A 22,683-nucleotide genomic window follows, 5' to 3' on the forward strand; every position below is an offset into this window, starting at 1 on the left:
ACTGCTAACGGCTGGTAGCTGCAGCCGTATTTTCCTCTTCATGAACTCACTTACCCTCTCACGCGTTCTTTGGTCGAGTCACTACCTGCACTTGTTTTCGTTAGCTAGCTGCAGACATTCCCGGGATAGAGTATAGGTTTGTTTTGTTACTTTCCAGATGGAACTCTTCTGAGGTCAGTGGTGGATTACGGACAAGTGCACTCTCGTCCAGCCATGGCCGCCCTTAAGTGACCACACGTCTCTCAAGATTTAATTAAAGACCAGACTAGATTTTAGAGCGGTACAGGTGGTAGAGTCGAATTATTTTCCGAACATCTCCAGCGCTCTGCGCGAATCTGTCTAGCGAGCCTAGTGGGCGTATAGAGCCTGAGCAGGGGGCTTAACGATAGGTTCTGGGTTGAGATAACGTCAGCGGCTCGCTTCGTTGATTGGCTGCTTCGGAAGTTGTGACTCGTTCCGAAGCTTCAAATGCATAACAGCCAAAGATGTTATGGAAATAATCTCCCTCTACCACCGCACCGTCAAAATGTGAATCTTACATTTACTAATGTACTTTCCTTGACTCAAGCTGTTAATGTCCAGTTGGCAGAGCGTCTGGCGAACACTCGAGTTCGATTCCCGGGGTGGACTACCGTTTTCCGACAATGTTCCGTGCATAAAGCGGTTCTGGGGTTCACCCAGCTTCTAATAAAGGTGCCCGTAGTAACCCTGGGCATAAAGGCAGACGCAGCAAGGTGCTGATCACATCACCTCCAAATAATGTTCGAGGTCGTGAATGTGCCTTCATGATACTGTGCGGCGGGCACGTAGAACTTTACCTTTCCTTTACCTCAGTTTAGGGTACGACAAAAAATTTCCACATTTCAATCTCAATTTATTTGTTCAACGTTGCAAAGATCCGTTTTAACAAGTGTGACTCTTCTCTACTATAGGATTAGCACAAACAATGTAAACTTAAATATCTCATTGATGTATGATTTAAACTACTATTTAATAACGTTTTTGTCTGGAGTAAATTGTATAACTGCTATGTATTTCGCCACATTCGTGTTCCCATGGTAACAGAAAAATATATAGTGATAAAATGTTTTTATCAAAACGAGATTTGATACTTTTTCCTTTCGTAAAATATCCAGGTATTTGTAAATTGTAATTTTGTCAACCCACTGAAGTTAGCTTCATATTTGCTAATCACTGGAATATTAGACTTCAAAAAATATTGGATTAAAGCATGTTGTTATTGTGGTGACGTTTATAGGACACAAGGAAGGAAGGTAAAGTTTTACAGGAATTATCATTACAATCGCTATACATTTGAACCGGAGAAACTGCATTTCATTGGTTTTGACACAAATGCTATATTCTTTCTAATTTCGTTTCTTTACATCGCTTTTCTACCATTCGTTTTGCGTAAACAAAAGACGATCAATCTCAACCATTCCGCCACTCTATCCCATTCTATACTCTTTGCTTTAGCTGTTCTGCTCCGTCATCGTTTACAAGTACAGGTTTAGAGTCAACAGCAAAGGATGACTTCATTGCGTTTTGTGAAACTACGGATTGTGCCTGATGCTGAAGTTTAAACTTTGCACTTGCCGATCAGCTGTTCGGATCCTTGTTCCTTGACTCAGCTGTTCGTTGATCACTGGCTAAGATGACAGTGTCGTGTGTTTATGATTTTTCTTCGGACGGTAGGGAAAGAGATTAAGTACTTATTCGTTTCTTTTGTGTTGTAGAGTCAGATTTAGGTTTGGACCAAATAGGTCTAAGTGTTGCCAGAGAATTTTAGTAGGCTGGGCAAAATACGGGGTGCCTCAAAAGTCACCATCTACTTCTATGACATTAAATATTTGTCTGTTGTTTTTTTTTTTATGCTGACTAACTCTATAGACTTCTTAAACCCGAAGGTTTATGGCTGCAGCAACACAAGCCTTCCATTTGTCTCTATCCTGGGCAAGATCAATCTTTTCCATCCTTGCCGATTTCCTTTAGGTCAATCTTAATGTTATCCCTCCATCTTCCTACAGGTCTCTTACCGTCAGGTTTCCCAACAAGAATCCTGTAAACTCTTGTTTCCTCTCCCATTCGTGCCACATGGCCTGCCCACCTAAGTCTTGTTGATTTAATAATTCTAATAATATCTGGACATGAATACAAATTATGCAGTTCTCAATTATGTAACCTTCTGCACTCACCTGTCTCCTCATCCCTTTTAGGTCCAAATATTTTCCTAGGAATTTTATTTTTAATGCTATGCTTTGACGATTTTGACTTTGTTAATTAACTTCGGTTTTTCTGTTGTCGTTTTTGTCTAATCAGGACGATAACGATGAGTTAAGATATGATGAAATTCATGAGGGGGACACTCGCAAAGAACACACATTCCCCGGCCGGGATTCGAATCCGGGATTCCTAGAGTAGCAGTGCGCTGTACAAACTACTTCCCCAAGAATGTCCACTAGAAATGCTAATTTGTGTAAAGATATGTATCTTTAGTGAAAATTTGTGGATGTACAAATCTTCGTGTGTTTGGTGCCCGACCCTGTGGCCGAGTGGTTAGCACATCGCGCTGCGACGCCAAGGGTCCCGGGTTCGAATCCCGGCCGGGCTTGGTTGTTTGTGAATGTCCATTCATCAATTTCATCATTTCATCACTCATCCCCATCTTCGCAAATTAGCCAAGAGGCACAAAACGCGAAGTAAAATAAACTAAATCAATCAATCAATCAATCGTGTGTTTGGTAGTGTAACTGTTAAAGTTTTCATATTTGACCCATATCACGATGATGAACTTGGAAGAAGTGGAGATTTATCAACATGATTCTGTCTCTCTGCAAGGAGGGACCTTGCACGTATGTGGAAAGGTAGATCGATATAAAACCACATGCAAGAGCCAGTACGGGAAAATTAAGATTTGCGATATTTACAAATTAATATACATTAAAGAGTGGTAATTATTAATACGCATCGCATAAAAATTATCATGGTACTACCATCAATAACCATAATAATGAAAAGTAGACAATACAATTAATTAGAGAAATGGGTTAGTAGCAATAAGTTCTCAAAACTATAACACTGTTAATAGAAATGCATTTCCTGTCACGTAATAATGGACATTTTCATGATTGCTTTCAGTGTTTTTTCAGGGTACCATGGTACACTCCGTTCCACACTCTCCCTCGTTGTAGAACGTCTAACGGTTTCATTTCACTCTTGAGCTCTGGTTTAAAGTTGAAACCAAACCCGTCAAACATGACTCAGCCCCTGCTCAAACCCGTAAATCTTTGATGACATTGTATACACCTACTCTGCTGCAGTACTTTTGAACAGCATCAAGGACTTTAACGTTTACACCCTCGAGTTTGCTATCACAAATGTTAAAGATTTATCAACAATCAACTTCGATAAAGGTGGCAATAAATCAATGATATCACAGGTAAAATAAATAGAAATCCTGACATGGGGATTATTCTCTCGCATCTTGTCGTGCTGATAGCGACAAGTGCGACTTTTCTTTTGATCAATGAGCTGTGCTATTTTTAGATGACTGTTGCAACCATTTTGTAAAAAAGGAAAAGCATCTTGTGATTGATCCAGCTTCTTTGACCAATGATTTCGCACAGATACGCAGGGGCGAATGAAGAATCGCTGGGATCTCCCGACAAGACCATAGTCCAGCCCCCACCCCCCCCCCCCTTGCCCTTCCGGCATCGAAGATACAGTTTCATCCATATTGAGCTCCCCTTTTATCCAAGGGATATCCCTTAGGATACCCTAGTCCAGGCGTTCCCAAACTTTTTCGTTTCACGGCACCCTTAGCGTTTCAAGATTTATCCGCAGCGCTCGAGTCAGAATGCAGGCCTATCTAACACTTGCAATGCTCACTTAGTGCGGTTAGGTTGCTAGCCTTAAGTTAAAAAATAAACACATTTCAAGTTCAGAAGCTTTTTATGTGTAAAAAGTACTAAATAAGCACATATTTGGAACAATCATATTGATCGAATATATTTGAACATTTCTCGGCGCCCCTACAAGCCAGCCGCGGCACACACTTTGGGAACCACTGTCCTAGGCTAGCCATGGACTATTAAAATTCCTTAATATATTTCATAACAGCAAAATAAAACAACACTTCAAGTCCTTTTACTTGCTCATTTCATGATAGATGTTAAAGGGAAGGATTTTCTACCTTTTAATCATAACCCTATTTTCAGAGGTGACGTAACAGTGCTCGAATATAAACAATTGTTTCTCGAAGAAACGAATGTGAACATTTCGAATGCCAACAATTGGAAGTCAAGTGGAGGGATATTGACTGTTGAAATCAACATCCCTTGTTTCTCATTTCACGGCCATTGTGGCTACCGTAAGGTAGATTCGGTTTCGTTTCTTTTGGTGTGTGCGCGGTATTAGTGTCGTGTGACAAAATTCATAGAGCAAGTGGTCCTAATAAACCAAAACGAAGTTTAATGAATAATCAGATGTGTCAAAATTTTCAAGTTTACAAATATTTTAATACCGAGCATGCAATTAGTGGAAGTGAAGTTCCATGATAACAAAACTGATGATAATACGAGGGTTATTTTTTAAGTAAGGTTCGTTGGGAAGGTCTTCAGATGGCGGAAGAGGTGGTAGTTGCTAGGCGCAAGGTCTGGACTGTATGGCGGATGATCGAATACCTCCCAGCCAAAAGATTCGATCAGATCTTGAGTTTGAGCCCCAGCATGTGGCCTTGCAGTAGGAAGCTGAGTTCATTGTTGTTCCTTGCGGCAAAAAGTCCACTAACAAACCACCCTGCGTGTTCCAAAACACAGTTGCCATGATCTCGCGCTTTGAAACTGTCTGTTTTGCTTTCACTTTGACCGGCGATGATGTATGTGTTGACCATCCGAAAATACAGTCCAGACCTTACGCCTAGCGTAGGGTGACCATCCGTACTGATTTTCGCAGTACAGTCCTTTTTTTTGTGGGTTGTCCTGCAGAATGCGAAGCCATGTATAAAATTAAGATATGTCCTTTCTTTCACGTATGTCCTGCGAAATGTCCTGATTTCTACTTCGGTCTCCGAAGTTCAAATATTTATTTTATATTTATATTTTCATTTGTCTTTTCAATGTCAACTGTTTATGCAGTATATACTTTTCTGTTGTGGTTGGGCTGGAGAGAATGAATATCTGGTTAGAACAATGTGTAGTTACCACGGCAGAGAGCAGGTTGTAGACAGTTGCGAACAAAAGGGTCAGGTGGCGCCAATCTGTCCAGTTGTTGCGAGGTGCGTAGAGTGGAAGTCTCGTTCCTGAAGTGCACGTCTCGTATTTCAACACTGTCTGGTGAAGATGACTCCTAGGAGGAAATGTTCATTTAATTCAGAACTGAAATCTCTTTATCCATTTTTTTAAGAGAGGCAAAAGCGATAGTGATGTTCACTGTGAAAAATGTTCACGTGAGTTTTCAATTGCAAACAGTGGAAGGTTTGAAATAACACGACATCTGCAAACCGCAAAACACAAATCTGCCGAAGCTGCTGCTGCATCTAGTGCTACTCTTTCTACATTTTTCGAAACACAAATTTTGGGCCTAAAGAACAAACATTGGCAGCAGTAGAAGCGTGTTTTGCATTTCATACAGTGCAACACAATCAATCGTTTCGTTCTACAGACTGTAGTTCGAAACTTGTTAAGAAGTGCTTCGAACCACAATATGCTTGTGCAAGAACACAGATTCGTTGAACCATAAAACTACGAAATTGCTTCCATTGTTGGTGCGCTACTTCCTTCCTTTGAGCGGAGTGCACGTTAAATTTCTGGATTTTCAAGATCAGTGTGGTGAAACGTCCGATATTGTGTCTTCCTATATCCTGAAGACATTAAATGAATACAACATTGAAACTAAAGTTGTTAGATTATGTGTTGACAACACCAACTGCAAGTTTGGAGGAGCAGCAAGAAAAGGTAAAAAAGTGTGTACAGTATTGTTCAGGAATGCTTAAACAAACCAATTGTAGGTGTAGGTTGTTCTGCACATATAGTGAATAATTGTGTACAAACTGCGATGGACTGTTTACCGATTTGCATAGAAAGTGTGGTGAACAAAATATATTCATATTTTTACATATATACAGTACGTGAACATGCTTTACGTAAATTTTGTGACTTCGTGGAGATAGAGTTCTCAAAGCTTCTTTCTTATAGCAAAACTAGGTGGCTCTCTTTGTTGCCAGCCGCAGAGCGCATACTTAAACTCTATCCAGCATTGAAATCATACTTTCTATCACAAGACAAGTGTCCCACAATCATTAAAATGTTCTTTGAGGACCCCCTATCTGAAATATGGCTTTATTTTATCCATTCCAATGCAGCACTTTTTAATGTCTTTGTTCACTTTCTAGAGGGTCAATATGTTTCTATGATAGAAGGTTCTGCATTGATTGCAGAACTTAAACAAAAATTAGTTGACAGATATAAACTGCCTTTTTTTGCCTCTTATAGTGCAGTCGAAACTGAAAAGTCTGGAGGAAAATGGGTTTGTTTGCATGTCAAGTTTTAAGGAACATGTGCGTTCATTTTATTCAACTTGTATTGAATATATTAAGCAGTGGTCCTCTCCCTTTTCTGAAATGACTGTGTTGGATTGCATAAAACTTGATTCGATGATCGAATGGGACAGGGTGCAAAATAGCGTACAATGTTTCAACAAATGGTCAGGAAAGCAACTTAATGATTCTGATCTCTTTGATGAAATTTCAAATGTAAGAGCGTATGCTACTCTTGAAAAACTGAAAACATCGAACACTGCTCAAATGAGAGTAGATTTAAAATGGGTTGAGATATTAAAATATTTTCAGGAAAAATGTATTTCCTTTTATCAGGTATTTGATATTGTAGAGTTCAGTTTGTGCCTTCCAGCCACAAATGCACCCACTGAGAGAGTTTTCTCATTAATGAATAACATGTGGACTGCTGAGAAATCTCAATTGAAAACTGAAACTCTGAAACAACTAATAATAACTAACTATAAATTCAGTTGTACCTGTAGTGAATTCCATGATATGGTTATGGAAAATATAATGTTATTACATGCTATTCACTCGTAGCAATAGTACAGAACTATTAAGGATGATACTTAAATATTGGTACATTTGATTATGAAATAGTTGTTAATTTAAAGTTATTGGAATTGTTTTAAAGTCTTAAAGTGTAAGTGACATGTTCTCAACAAAATTTTGCTCACAACTGTAGTTTGTTTAATATGTCAAATTTTAAATACATTTATTTTTAATTTTTGTTTAATGCCACTCATATACTTTAGGGATTCCTCAAATAAAAGAATAATTATTTTTAAAACTTTTGTCCTTTATGGTCTTTCCTTATTTGAAGAAAGTGTGTCATGGTATGTGTGTGTACTGTTTTTTGCTGGAAAGGATCTGGTCACCCTAGCCTAGCGACTACCACCTCTTCCGCCATTGGAAGACCTTCCTGGGCGGAAAGCGTTTAGACACTGATGAAGAAGTGAAATCGAACATGAGTAACTGGCTATCATCACAGGCGGCAGAGTTCTATGAGGAGGGTATCCAAAACCTCGTAGTTCGTTACGATAAATGTTTAAACCGGCAAGGAAATTACGTAGAAAAAAGAGAAGTGTATGCAAATTCAGAAAATAAATGTTGTTTTTTTAAAAAAAAAAAAACGATAGCGATGTTTGAAACCGAAGCGATATGCAGGGTTCACACAGCAGTACTGGCATGTGCTAAGCTCCTTTTTCGAAGGAAGCTGGGATTCTAGAGGTGGATGTTTGATAACTACGTTAGTTAATGGTGAATTGGAATACAATATTTCATAATACTAAATTTTAACCATTGTTTTTAAAAATTTTGAAAGACAAAAATTGTAATCCGGGGTCATTCTTAGGGGATTTTCATTTACCACTTTGGTTTATCCAGGGTTCCGTAATATTTTAATTTGAAATTTTAAGTTTTTTCAAAATTTCGTAGGGGGCTGTAGCCCCATCAGTTACCCCCGCGTGCACCGAAACACAACACCGGCCTGTAACTTGCATGAATTTTAAAGATGAAGGAAGGGGTGGAAAGAAACCTTGATTCGAGGGTATCAGAGACCTATTATATTATTAGGTATTATTATAATGAGGCAGCCAAATTAAATACAAAAATAAAATAATCCAAGAGTGTTTTTTTTTTTAAAAAAAAAGGTCCACATGCTCAAATAAGCTAATTGTCACTAGATCTTAATTTCAAATTGTAATCCTAACGAGTGTGCATTGGCTTCCACTGGGGATTGAACCCAGGACTCCTTAATTATAAGACGAGAGTGTTATGCGATCGGAGAGATGATATACAGAAAGAACTCCGTCAAACGTATCATTTTATCATAACATAAGATGCGTCCATTTAAGAAGTGGATTACACTATTATTATGATTGGCCCATGGACGTCCGCATCATTGTTTTTCAGGGAGGGACAAGCATGGTAATTTGTTCAAGGAGAGGCAAACGAGACATATCCCCCCAATAATAGTGCTGCCCCCTCAAAAAAACACTTATTAAAATGGAAGCTATCATGCTCCTCCAGCACCCTTCAAATAATTAACATAAATTACTGTGAATGAAATGAAATACGAGTATATACGTATGTGTGTAATGTATAAGTTTATGGTAAGACCCATTTTCCAGGGGTGCGTGCCTCCCTTGCACCCACCCCCTCCTACCGGACACCCATGGATTGGCCTGAGTTTTAAACTATTTCTTTCACGTACGGACAAAAATATTTGAGACGTAGATAAAACCACGTCGTTGTTCGCAGAGTTATCTGTTTTGATAAATAAAAAATGAAGCAGGAGTTGAAATTACTATCTCAACTTTCGAAGTGCTATGAACTGTTGATACTTTATTTGTGGAAAGTAATCAAGACTGCTTTGACTCATTGTTATATTTTCTGCTAGTTTTGACCAATGGTGACAGTGAGGTTGAACGTCATGAAGGGTCGAACCCAAACGCGCAAGGAGACACAAAACACCAAGAGGATTATCTTGACTGCGGTTACAGGCGCCAGATATTCATTTGCCTACAAGCATACAGTTTCCATGGTGTACTATTCAGGAGGGAGGTTGGCATTCGAAAAGATCACACTTACAGACCAAATGATCTGTAAAAAAGATACGATGATTAGGTTTGATGAATTCCTTGTGTCCAAATCGCTTTCTACACATGGTAAGAGGGCGAGTGTGAGAGGGGTGGATACGTGTTAGTCAAACTCACCTAATGCCTAACGTTTGTAATGCCCACCCAAATTTATCAATATGCAGCTTCTGCTCACCTGGTCGAAAACTTCTGGCGCCGCCCCTTATCAATATGCAGATTTAGAGACAAATTTTCGTGGCGAACAATGTGGATTGATAACTTTAGGGGTTACTGTTTCTGCTACGTTGATCCCAGCACCATCTGTTATCAGGATTCCGCACTAACGTTCACAAGATGGCCGCTTATCTCTTGCCACTCCCGAAAGGAGACAGAATCAACTTAGTCACATAATCTTATCTCTTCTGTTATCTTCGTGCAGGACAGTGTGATTCACGGAGAGCGGAATGGAAGAACAGCACACCTTGCTCCTTACCAAGTGAACACAATAATAGAAGACAATTGAAGGTAGGTCATTTTATTCTTTGTTAGCGGTGTAACCTTATGAAAATCGAGACACGACAGAGACCTCTGTAGAGTAGAGACTAAACTAAGGCTTAGTGCCCGAACAGGAGCGGCTTTAGGACGCCAGGGCACCGCCCCTGGGGCGCAAAACCGATGTGTCTTCTTAGATTAAGGTCAAAACCTTATTTCTGATTATACAGGCGTGCCTGTTTGTTTCTAGAAGAGTTGAATTTGTGTAAGGAAGAATTAATTTAAGTCACTGTTGCATAACGTATATTGCAAACTCATGCATCAGTTTAAGTTAAAAGATTATAATTATTTTGATGTCATTATGTGGGTATTAAATTTGACTGGTGGAACAATTTTGCTTATTCAGGGTGTCTACCTGTCAAATGTCAAGAAAGTCAAGAAATCAACAGGTTGGTCAAGGAAGTCAAGGAAAAGTAAAGAAATTTTGATATTTTAAACAGTATAGGGAATTTGCATTGTTATATACCTGTACTGAGATTTGATAAAATTGAATGTGTGGAAATAACTTCTTAAGAAATAATTTGAAATAAAGTAATATGCCCATTCCCCATCCAGGATGAAGTCTGAAGCATTGATAACACCCTGTAACACGATTTTTGTTCCTGTGTAGTGAGTTTTATTTTCTAAAGGCTTCTGACTGGAAACCATAGAAAATGCCTGTTATTCCCCTCAAACTTTGTTTTTGTGACCAGGACAGTGTTATTTTTGAATTTTACCTGTTTTCAATGAGAAAATATACGAATTCGTGTTTTTCATTTACATAAAGAAAAAGACAAACACATATACATCAAAAGTGACATATATTTGCACTCTAGTTGTGAACAAAATTATTGCAAGATATTTAAAAATGAGTAGTTTTCCGCGATTTACGATTATACTGTACATTACTTTCACGAATCAGCCCCTAAATATAGTCTCCCATCATGTTCTCGTTATACTGGCCTTGGTAGCGACATTCGAAGTTCAATATATCTTGATGGAAACGCCCGCCTTGCTCCTCCGAGTACGCTCCCTTGTTATCCTTAAATGTATGAAGGTGAGCATCGAGGACATGAATTTTCAGGGACATCCTGCAGCCCATTTTGCCGTAGTTCTTCACCAGAGTCTCAACCAGTTCCACATAGCTGTTGGACTTATGATTGCCCAAAAAGCCCTTAACCACTAAGACAAAGCTGTTCCAAGCCGCTTTTTCATTCTCACTGAGCTTCTTGGGAAATTCTTCGCACGCCAAAAGCTTCTTTATCTGTGGGCCGACAAAGACACCGGCTTTGATCTTTGCATCAGACAACTTAGGAAAGAAGTCTTGAAGGTACTTGAAGGCTGCTGACTCCTTATCTAAAGCTTTGAGAAATTGTTTGATCAGGCCCAATTTAATATGGAGTGGAGGCATTAGCACCTTGTGGGGGTCTACCAGTGGCTCCCACTTGACGTTGTTTTTTCCCACAGAGAACTCGGTCCTCTGTGGCCAGTACCTCGTATTGTAGTGTGCTTTGGTGTCTCTGCTGTCCCATAGGCAAAGATAACAAGGAAACTTGGTAAAACCGCCTTGGAGACTCATTAGAAATCCTATGATTTTCAAGTCTCCGATGACTTCCCATCCATAGTCATCATATTTCAAGGTATCTAAAATAGCAATCGCTTTATGCTGTTGTAATCCTCTTTGAGGTGGACTGAGTGAGCTAGTGGAAGAGACAGGCATGTATTTCCATTATGAAGAAGCACGGCTTTAAGACTTCTGAACGAACTGTCAATAAAGAGGTGCCACTCATTTGGACTGAAGTCAATTCCAATTGCTTCAAACAGACCGGTGACATTGTGGCAGAAGCAGAGTCCATCTTGACTTATGAAAAAGCTGGAAAAACTTTGATGACGCTTCCTCTGATCTGTTATTTGCACACTTTCATCTAATAAATTCCACTGCTTAACCCTGGACGTTAAGAGTTCTGCATTGGACTTGGTGAGACCAAGATCTCTTATTAAGTCGTTAAGATCTTTTTGATTGGGGTTGTACGGGTTTCTCTCCTCGGCTCAAAAATTGTAAGTATCAAGATCAATGTCTTCCTCGCTCTCTGACTTACTACTCTCGTCTGAAGAGGGCAGCGATTTCTCAGGAGAAGTGGGCACGGGAAACTCAGAGCAATGTGGCACAGGGGCGATGGACGAAGGTATATCCGGATATATAATTCCAGCCCGACATTTGGAAGGATCCACCATGCAATAGTAGCAATTACTTGAGTGGCCAGTGGGTTCCCGCCAAATTCTTGGGATAGCGAACTTCATGCCTCTCTTTTCTCCTCTGTACCATCCTGCAAAAGACAAAAGACAAAAATAAACTAATGTGTATTTTCACAACATATTTCACATATGAGATATGCACGAAATTATATACTTTTATTAACTTTGTCAATCAGGTGCACAACTGCACTCAAACCTTGTGACTTAGGTGCACTACTATTGGTTAGGTTCACAAGCAACTTACAAAACAGGATGTACAATTCAACATTAATGTGGGTAAAAATAAAGTATATATCAGTTTATTAAACGTTAAACATGTAAGGTGTTAGTAAAAGTAATTTTTCAAAATACATTTGAAATAAACAAAAAATTCTAGGCCTCTTCAAGAAAACCCTAAATATTTAATATACGTATAATTGAAATTATTAAAATTTTACATTTTAATTTTCCGTCTTACCTTCCAGAGTTTTTTTGCAGTTCTCGCAGGTGAAATGAGGTGCCCAGGTTTTGTCTTGTTCCCCTACAGACATGCCGAAATATGCTCTGTATGCTTCACACATTTTAGCAGATGCTTTCACAGAGTACTTATTTCCTCTTTTCTTGATAAAATGGCCACAGACATAACAAAATTCGTCTGCCATATACTTGCAGCCTCTTGATGCCATTGTAAACGTGTATCTAATTAGGCAGCTAGGACGACAATGAACCGCCTCAAACTGCATGATTTGCACTCTTGTTGCTGGCAGAATTCCAAGACCTGTCCATTTCAGTTATAGGGGAGACCAGTATATTGCTACTGCGCGCAATATGACACGTTATTTATCTTCTTTATTCGTAATGAGAAAAAACGTTTACTGCAAAAAGGGTAAATCTCAAAACATCATTGTCCTGGCTACAAAAACAAAGTTTATGAGGAATAATAGCCATTTTCTATACTTTTGGAAGACAAGGAATTAGGAAATAACAATTATTACCCAGGAACAGAAAAAAAAAATTTTTTTGTTACATTGTGTAATTAAAGCAAGTCTAAATCACTTGTTCCCGGGTTCGAATCCCGCTCGGGCTTGGTTGTTTGTGAATGTCCATTCATCAATTTCATCATTTCATCACTCATCCCCATCTTCGTAAATTAGCCAAGAGGCACAAAACGCGAAGTAAAATAAACTAAATCAATGAAAAAAAATCTCTTGTGAAAGTACAGCTTCAGTTTTCATCTTAAGCAGCTTTATGGTAGGGGATTCTCATTCAATAAAAATATATATTTTCCTAATTTCCAACTATACCTAAGTAGGGGACGATTTAATAAATGTTAAGAAGATGAGGGGGAGGTGATGAATAAGGAAAGATAGGTCAAGAATTTTGAATTTCATATTTTGGTAGACACCCTGTTATATAACTTCTATTTTCTGCCACTTTTGGCTAATCGCGAAGATGAGGATGGGTGAGTGAAATGGTGAAATGAATGAAGGGTCACTATCAAAGAACATCCATGCCCAGGCCGGGATTTGAACCCGGGACCGCTTGTGTTGTAGCGTGCTGTGATAACCACTCTGAATGTATGTATTAAATAAATACATGTCTACAATAAGCGTATCCTTTAACAGTAACAGTTTAATAATATAACTTTATTACTATTCGTCATTAAAAATGACATGGCCATATTTTTTATTTGAAGAAGATGGAAATAGGGGGGGGGTAAAAAGTAGGGGCACAAAAATCCACCCCACCCCCCAACCTTGCCGTATGGAAATTTTATCTTGAGCCACCCCTATGTCCGTGACGCTTAATCTCAATCTAGACTTAGAAGGGTCCCGGGTTCGAATCCCGGTCGGGCTTGGTTGTTTGTGAATGTCCATTCATCAATTTCATCATTTCATCACTCATCTCCATCTTCGCAAATTAGCCAAGAGGCACAAAACGCGAAGTAAAATAAACTAAATCAAAAATCAATCTAGACTTAGTTATGAAGGACATATTTAGGGTGAGGAACCAGGGGATCCGGACACCGCCCCCTCCTGAAGGACTTAGCAAGTGCATAAATTAATTAATGAAAATGTACTTGTTTAGCATTTGCTCTGTAATCGATGCTTATTTGTTTCCTTTCAACTTTATATAAGGCAAGGATTATATTGGGATCATGGATATCTGACGGACGGTACTAAAGATGATTTATGAATATTACTACGTATGATAATATGCATAAAATATTAATCAGGAACTTAATTTTCGTTTGACTGGATCTAAAATCCTTTTGTGTTATTCAATAAATATTCAATTCTTTATCTATTTTACATTAATATCTTTGCTTTGGTCTTATACAAATTTTGATCTTGAATGTACGCAAGCTAGATAATGAATACATGTGTTATATCTTTATTCTTACACCGACATTTTACCTATTGTTGCAATAATAATGCAATATTAATTAATTTAATACTTTATTGATATTTTAATTATAATTTAGTTTTAATGTAAACATTATTGTTATTATTATTATTATATCCGAGACATTGGTTCGGACCCCTTAAAAATATATATGTGTGTACATATTGTGTAATAATGTAATATATACTGATATAATATGTAACATGTTTTTACCTATGAAAAATTTACTCCACTATGGGACATTTTGAGACATATTAAGCTGATATGCACCAGCTTGTTTACAAAAGTTATTCACTGTGTTTGTAATACAGTAAAACCTCGTTAATCCGGACTAATGGGGGATAAGTTCACCGGTTTAACGAAAGTCCGGATTTACTGAAATAACCTACAAGAACAGTAGAAAGTGCATTAAAACTCCGTTCATAGCAACAAAACACGTTTATTATGGTGAATTTAAAGGGCATAGGCCTAAATACACTATACAGTACAGTACAAAGACTTCGGGAAACAGAATTTCATCAGTGGTTGACTGCCTTTCCTTTGGGAAGTTCTCTTGTTGACTTCTAGCCACATTTGAAACCTTGCATTCTGCTACTTTTTTTGTCTTTTGTCTGTCCGGATTAAACAAAGTCCGGCTTAAAGGGGTCCGGATTAACGAGGTGTTACTGTAATTACAAAATCAATCCATCAGTAGGGATTGTGAGTGTATATATATGATTGATATAGATATAAAATTTTGTAGGGACGAAACGATATGTGAAACACAAAAAAACATTATAAAAGCCTGCCTCCATGCCAGAGTGGTTAGCATTCTGGTGGGGCCCCGCACATTCACAATCTCTGCTATTTGTGGAGGTGATGTGATCAGCACCACGCTCTGCCCAACTTTACTCTCTAGAGTTACCCCCAGGTGCCCTTTTCTAGAGTCGTTTTCACGTTCAGAAGAGACAACGGCGCTTATGGAGAAACCGCACAGTGTTGCCAATACAGCGCTAGCTAATGTCGCCGGGAAATGATGACCTTCCTTCACAATGAAGGTGTTACATATTTTATATATATGATGATAATTATATGTAATTATTAATATTAATATTATACTGTGAACGTTACAGTTACCCTTTTTACTATGATCCATTGCGATCACTACACACGCGAGTGTAATGCACGAATATGACACTTCAGAAATCACTTAAAAATGTAAAAATCACTGAGAGCTCACACAACTGAAAACACTTTTTCGGGAGAGGGAAAAAGTCTAAACAGACCAAAGCAGATCTCTCACTCAAGTAAGGAGACGCTGGCACATGGGTTAGATTCAAGTTGCAACCCAAACAAACAAATGAGTTATGGCCCACGTGAACTGATAAGACGCGAATGACTCAAGCAAGGCATGTCATATTTCTATCTTCAAGCCCCATATTTTGTCACGTGTTGGAAAGCCTTTCAAAGGTTAATATGGTGTCTATGAATTTATGTGTACGTTGGAAACTGAAAGGTGATCTTCATTTCAGCATTAATGTCGACAGTAATGTAAACGAAAACAACGTGTATTTGCGACAGCACTAATGTTGCTCACAACAGCAGCATTGGAAATAATTGTCAATTATTAAATTTAAGTAATTTCAATTCTATTATAACAAACTGCATGAAGTTCATATTTTTACTGAATGGAAATAAAATAACAACTGGAAAACTTTGTGGTGATAGCCGGAATGCTGCGGTGAGTCGGCTCAAGATGGCCAGACAACGTCTCCTTACTTCGCGCGCGGTTCGGGTTAAAAAGAAACTCCAAATGCATGGAAGTAATATTTCTGGGAACCTTTGAGTGGTTATAAAAAATAATTTCATTATTTTCTCCACAACTTTGTCGCTGGAAGTTTTTACTTGGAATTACAGAACAAAAAATGGCCAGCGACGACATTTTCTACTGCACGAATATAAAAAATCTCCACATACTTTATTTGAATATTTTTTAATCCAAATATGCTTTAAGTATTGATAAATTCTGAGTACCACCGTCACCTATGACAATTAAAAAACAGTGTCAAATTTTTTTCATAATGAAAGCTTCAATTTTACGGCATGTTTCAACGTTAGGAATGAAAACAATGTAAAAATTGTGTTTTCACAGAAAATTTGCGTTTTTAATTTATATAAAATTATGTAAGCAAGTTACCAGTTTTTTGTGTTCACCATCGTATTCTTTACAAAATTTCCTGCAAAACTGCAGGTACCGATTTTACTTAAGCTAAATTTGTAAATCCAGAAATTTGACAACAGCGCGCTCGTATTTCCCATAAGAAAAGCATTGCCCATAAGAGCCCATTGTGTCTTCTGAACGTGAAAACGACTCTAGAGCGTGGGTGAACGCCAGAGCTGCTACTTTAAGTGACATTTCTGGGAAAATACATCTGAAATCAGCCACTCTGGGTATCAAACCCGGGTTTCCCGTTTAACAGTCACGCTCATGATATTATGCCACCACGTCGGTGACCCAAACCTACTATCAGAAGGCTCTGAGTTCGATCACCGGCCAGGCCATAGACCTGTCGTCGTGTTTGTTATTCATCCCATTTAATCATCATTATAGTTGCGATTAACTTCAAGTGGTTGAAAAGCAATGTCAAGAAACTGAAAACAAACAAGTATAAACTATTCTCGCCACATTAATTTAGCGATGGCACATTGTGAAACAAACATTTTTATCGTAAGTTGTTATCTCTGACACTTGTCCTGAGCAAATTGTATTTGCTCGTAATTTCACGAATTTCTAGAGGAGGAGCCATTGCCCTTTTTTTACTGTTGATACTGTAAACAATAATCGTTATCAAAGAATATTCATACGCAATATTTTTCTTACTAACTTGTTTTTTTTCTTCATGAAATTTCTTTTCTTACATTTTTTTTCAATTTCTGTTATTTTACGTCAGGAAATGTCTTTCTTAAAATCGTCCATTTTGTCGTATCACTATTCATCCTCATCATCGCGATTAGCCAACGTTGGCAGAAAACCACTTTTGAGTATTTGATTTTTTTTTCAGAAAATCTGATTTTAACCCCTACACCGACCTGGGTTTGTTCTGGCTATGATTTGTTTATTTATTTATTTTTTATTTATTTATTTATTTTACTTCGTTCTTTGTGCCACTTTTTAGCTAATTTGCGAAGATTGGGTGAGTGATGATATGATGAAAGTGATGAATAGACACTCACAAACATCCATGCCCAGGCCCGGATTCGAACCCGGGACACCTGGCGTTGCAGAGGAATGTGCTAACCACTCCGACACGGGAGCCGGCTGGGTATGCTCTGGAAACCGACTTCTCTTTCGAGGCAGATACAAGTTTCCTGTATTCATTATTTTATGTTAGACATAAACTACGTATATGTGCCACTGCGAATTATTTACAGGTGCGCACGGCTTATGTGCTGCAACACAAATGCAGTTTCTAAATCAATGAAGATATGCGGTATTACATAGTACACAAGAATTTAATTTCAGACTAAACTACCCTAAGAAGGCTAACTAACTAGCCTTCTTAAACCCGAAGGTTTATGGCTGCAGCAGCACAAGCCTTCCATCTGTCCCTATCCTGGGCAAGATCAATCCAATGTTTTCCATCCTAACCGATTTCCTTTAGATCCATCTCAACGTTAACCCTCCATCTTTGTCTTGGCCTTCCTACTGGTCTCTTACCATCAGGTTTCCTAACAAGATCCTGTAAACACTTCTTTTGTCTCCCATTCGTGCCACATGGCCTGCCCACCTAAGTCTTCTTGATTTAATAATATCTGGACATTGATATAATTTCAGACGGAATAGACCTACCTGCTTTCGCGTTTTCAACCCCTAAGCGCAGCATACCCCTTTGCCACCCGTTCGCGGGACAAGTCTCTACTGACCATCCCCTCCCACAAGACAACATTTTACGGACATTCCTTCAGTGTTATTGCTACCAGGGCGTAGAACGACCTGCCAAACGACTTAAGAAACTCTTCTTTTGTCGGCCAATTTAAATCAAAATTTAAAGATCACCTTGTGGAGCTAACTTACCAGTACTGAAAACAAGGAAATACAACAAAACTAAACCCTATTTGCAAACTTTTTGTTACTAATACTCGTTTGCTCTTCTTTATATTGAGTGCTTTTCTTGTGTGTGGTTGGTGGGGGGTGTGTGGCATGTTTTACGTGTATTTCTAACTTTTCTTACAGGCTATGTTATATTTTTCGTGTGTTTTTATTTTCTTTTGTATTTTATTTTTGAGTTTTTATATATTTCGCAAACAATTACCTATTGTAGTCAATTTGAATAATCTCAAGTAGAGATGGTTAAGTGGAAGAAAAGGCGTGTGCCTTAACGTCGCCATCCAAAAAAAGAAATAAATGAATAAACAAATATAGGATATGTTCATATCCTTTCTCATAACTTATTGTGCACATGATTCATGTATAAATTGTCGATGATTTGTTTTGTTTCGTTACAGAACATCGTATCTGCTAGTAGGAAATGATGGTTTCAACATACGTCACGTTATTTCACACCTTTCTGCTGCTAATATCAGCGGTAGCATCACAGAGTTGTCCCCCATCGTGTACTTGCGATGAGGATGCAGTTCGATGCCTGGACGGGGGACTAGAAGAGATTCCGGACAGTCTGAGCAAGAACGTGGAGAAGCTTATCATCTTTGACAGTGACATCTCGGTTTTGACTGACAGCGTGTTTACTGACCGCAACTTGATGAATTTAGAAGTTGTGAAATTGCCCAATGACAGCATTGAGGAGGTGGAACCTGGTGCTTTTTACGGTCTCTCGTCCCTTACCGAAGTTGACCTGTCATCGAACCATTTCAGTTTGCTTCATCCTGATCTCTTCAAGGACAACACCGGCTTGTCGCTGCTGAACTTGAAAGGGAATCGTAACCTGACACTTTCGCCAACAGGTCCGTTCCTGAGATCAGACTCCTTGCGGGAAATTGTGCTTGCGGATTGCGAGCTGTCCACCGTACCTTCGCAAGCCTTGCTCCACCTGCCTAGTCTCGAGTATATCGACCTTTCTGGTAACAAGTTGACGGAAGTTCTTCCGGGCACTTTCTCGTCATTGGAATCCTTGGAAGAGATGGATCTCTCCAGAAACTTCATCAAGCAGTTGACCCATGGGATCTTCAATCAGAACCCGCGTCTTGCGAAACTGCATCTCGGAGACAACGAGCTCACAGATTTACCCAAAGACATATTCCCCAACTTGGAATACCTTGATGTGAGCAACTGCAAACTGCAAGGAATCAACAGTGACAGCTTCAAGAATATGGAACGCCTCGTGTATTTGAACCTTAGCGGTAACTGGGAAATGTCCATTGAAGATACTACCTTCTCAATCTTGAAAGACCTAGCTTACGTCGACCTGTCTAACAACACCCTTGTTGAGCTGAGTTCGACGACTTTCGAATCCAACTCGGAGCTGGAAGTTTTGAACTTGAATAACAGCCTGGCGGGGGCACTATTCCCTCACGGGGGACTCCACGGCGACTTCCAGAAAATGTACAAGTTGGATATATCCGGAAACGGAATCGGTTACTTGGAAAACTGCAGCTTTTGCTTCACGTATAAACTGGCGATACTGAACGTGAGTCACAATGTCATGTCGGAAATCAGCGATGAAATCTTTTCTCCTTTGGAATCATTGATCGCTCTCGATATCTCCTACAACTTCATTACGAACATTGACGGGAACGCATTCCGGAACAAGAAAAACTTACGACATCTGTATCTGAGTAACAATCTCTTGACCTCCATCGTGGTCAGCGAGTTACTGAGTGCGACACCAAGTCTCCAAACACTGGATCTTAGCTATTGCGAACTGGAAATCGTGAAGCCTGGAGACGGTGTAGCGTTTCCCAAGCTCGCCTCACTAAATCTTGCAGGAAATCGACTTCTAACACTTGATATTCAAGTTCTGAAGATGTTGCCAGGTCTCGCCGGCATTGGTTTAAGAGAAAACGCATGGTTATGCGATTTCTACTTCCACAACCTTATAGAATGGATTTCCAGCAAAGGCATTGTCCCTGTGCAGTCTTCAGAATTGCCAATCCATGAACAACCAATGGATACGACTTGGGCAGAATTTGAGAAGGACACTTGTAGTGAAATATTAGTGGACAACGAAGATTTGAATCAGTTTGTACTCTCTGTTCAAGAGTCAACAGAATCACCACCACGTTCATTCGGAACAGGCACCAGGAAATGTCTAATAATTGTATCAAGTTTTGCAGTAGTTGTTCTCGTTATGGGTCTTGCAGTAATATCCGTAGTGTACTTGAGGAAGAAAGCTATCAAGACGATAAACAGTAGACTAAACTACAGACCACTGAGTCATCCTGGATACAGTGAACCCACAACTCCAGCCATTAGTGACAGGTACCACTTCTCTGACATATATGCTACAACAGTAATTGAGAATTCAAAGTGAATGAAACCGTCTCATCAACTATCATCTCACATTGTGACTTTGCTACTACACCGTGACGTTCCAATGTCAAGCTTGTTTCAGAAGTCATCACAAATCTGTTCCCAGTGATCTCGTGTAATTACGACATAGTTTCAGTGTCTTTCAACTGGACGACTGAAGTGAGTAGTTCTGGATCCACCCTATAACCCCGTAGAAATGTGTAAATCCAGTGTGTTTCTGTGAAGATTAGTGTTTCATATACGTATCTCTATTCTATTCATAGACTGTTCGTAAATTACATCTATGAATGAGTGTCTTGTACACATGGGCGTCACCGAAAATTTTTGCAAGACTGGAGGATCAGGTCATTGATAACACTTGAATAATAGAAATATAAATAATTATGTTTTAATCATTATTATACAATAATAACTATAAAAATAACAATCAATTTTCATTCCATATTTATTAAAGATATATCCTTAGGGAGACTCTTCTAGTCGGGCAACCAGGTGAATGAATATCCAGCACAACTTTTTATTATTAATGTTTTTTTTTACATTTCATACAGTTAGTGTACTGGAATATTATTAACTTTTACAATATTATATTATATTATTTTCAAGAAAATACTTTAAAAGTTAGTGCGAAATTTTAGTAATAAAGTTTATGTTGTTCGACCTGTCACATAAAACTCTATACGTATTTGGACAGGGGTCCTGGGTTCGAATCCTGGCCTGGGCATGGATGTTTGAGAGTGTGCATTCATCAATTTCATCATATCATCACTCATCCAATCTTCGCAAATTAGCCAAATGTGGCACAAGATGCTTAGTAAAATATAGCAAATATATCAACGCCAACGTATTTGGAATTTTGCAAACTGTGAAACAATTCATTCTTTTGATTAAATTGTAGATATTATAAACAACATAATCTGGTGTATGTATTAGCACTGTTTTTTGTTTTTTTTGTCTAACAGAGTTCTTTCTTCAGCAGTTCTGTTGGAATACTACCAAATTGAACATTATTTTTGATGTCAACAGTAAGAATGAAATAGTTTATGCTTTTTTGTAACAAAGCCAATTTCCAGGGGGGAAGATGGTCGACGGAAAGCTTCGACCACCCTTTCTGACGCCCATGCTAATGCAGTGTTACTCCAAATAGCAATTCTGTATCTCATGTGAGGGAATATTAACAAGTAAGCCCAGTTTGAAGTTAATGTACTGAAAAACACTCCCAGGCGTAAGTCAGTGACCTCGTGTATTCTCTTGTATTGCTAAAATTAAGTTGCTGGATATCATGTATGCCTAAGAAATAAGTCACGTGATTAGACTACCTTGAACGTCACGCGATGATATGGGAATTGATGCCTATGCTCAAATATGCTGGGAAAGCGAAGGGGTGGTAATATTTCCCTTCCAGCAAGCACAATTGATGCATAAACATCAATTGCCAATTTGATAAACGTGTCGGTTTTTCGCTGAGGACAAGGAAGCTCTGACAAGATTCCCAAGTAAGGAAGCTGGAGATTTGTCCCGAAGTGAGAACTTACGTAAGAACCGTGTGAGCCTGGCTTTTCAAGCATCTCTCGCCAACAGAGAACAATTTTAGTTGTTTAACATTTCAATCTTGGCCTAGAAAATGTGGTTGTCACCAGGAATGTCCAATGTTAACAACGTTAATCTTGTAGAGTACGAGTATACTTGAAAAAAATGACACTACTCTCGTACAGCAATCTTTGGGGACGCTAGACCCTTTAGATCACCCACTGCTATGTGTAATACATCTTACTCCATACATGTAGAAACATTCACCAGAATTTCCATAGGTTTTTTTTAGAATGATGTGCATATACATTGCGGACAGCTTATCACAAGGATAAAGATAAAATTGAGACGTCAGATAGGATATCATGAAATTAATAAAT

The 22,683-nt window shown here is 38.7% G+C and overlaps 1 protein-coding gene across 1 annotated transcript; it reads left to right on the top strand.

Moving 5' to 3' along the window:
- Positions 1-9,564: 9,564 nt before the first annotated feature.
- Positions 9,565-21,179, top strand: LOC145991253 (uncharacterized). The gene is made up of 2 exons (XM_083127212.1): positions 9,565-9,660; positions 18,793-21,179. Exon 2 carries the CDS (start codon positions 18,816-18,818, stop codon positions 20,772-20,774), a length of 1,959 nt encoding a protein of 652 aa, XP_082983338.1. The 5' UTR covers positions 9,565-9,660; positions 18,793-18,815; the 3' UTR covers positions 20,775-21,179.
- The last annotated feature ends 1,504 nt before the right edge of the window (positions 21,180-22,683 follow it).

Source organism: Lepisma saccharinum, chromosome 8 (assembly GCF_977018435.1).
Source record: "Lepisma saccharinum chromosome 8, izLepSacc3.1, whole genome shotgun sequence".
In the NCBI taxonomy this organism is placed as follows: domain Eukaryota; kingdom Metazoa; phylum Arthropoda; class Insecta; order Zygentoma; family Lepismatidae; genus Lepisma; species Lepisma saccharinum.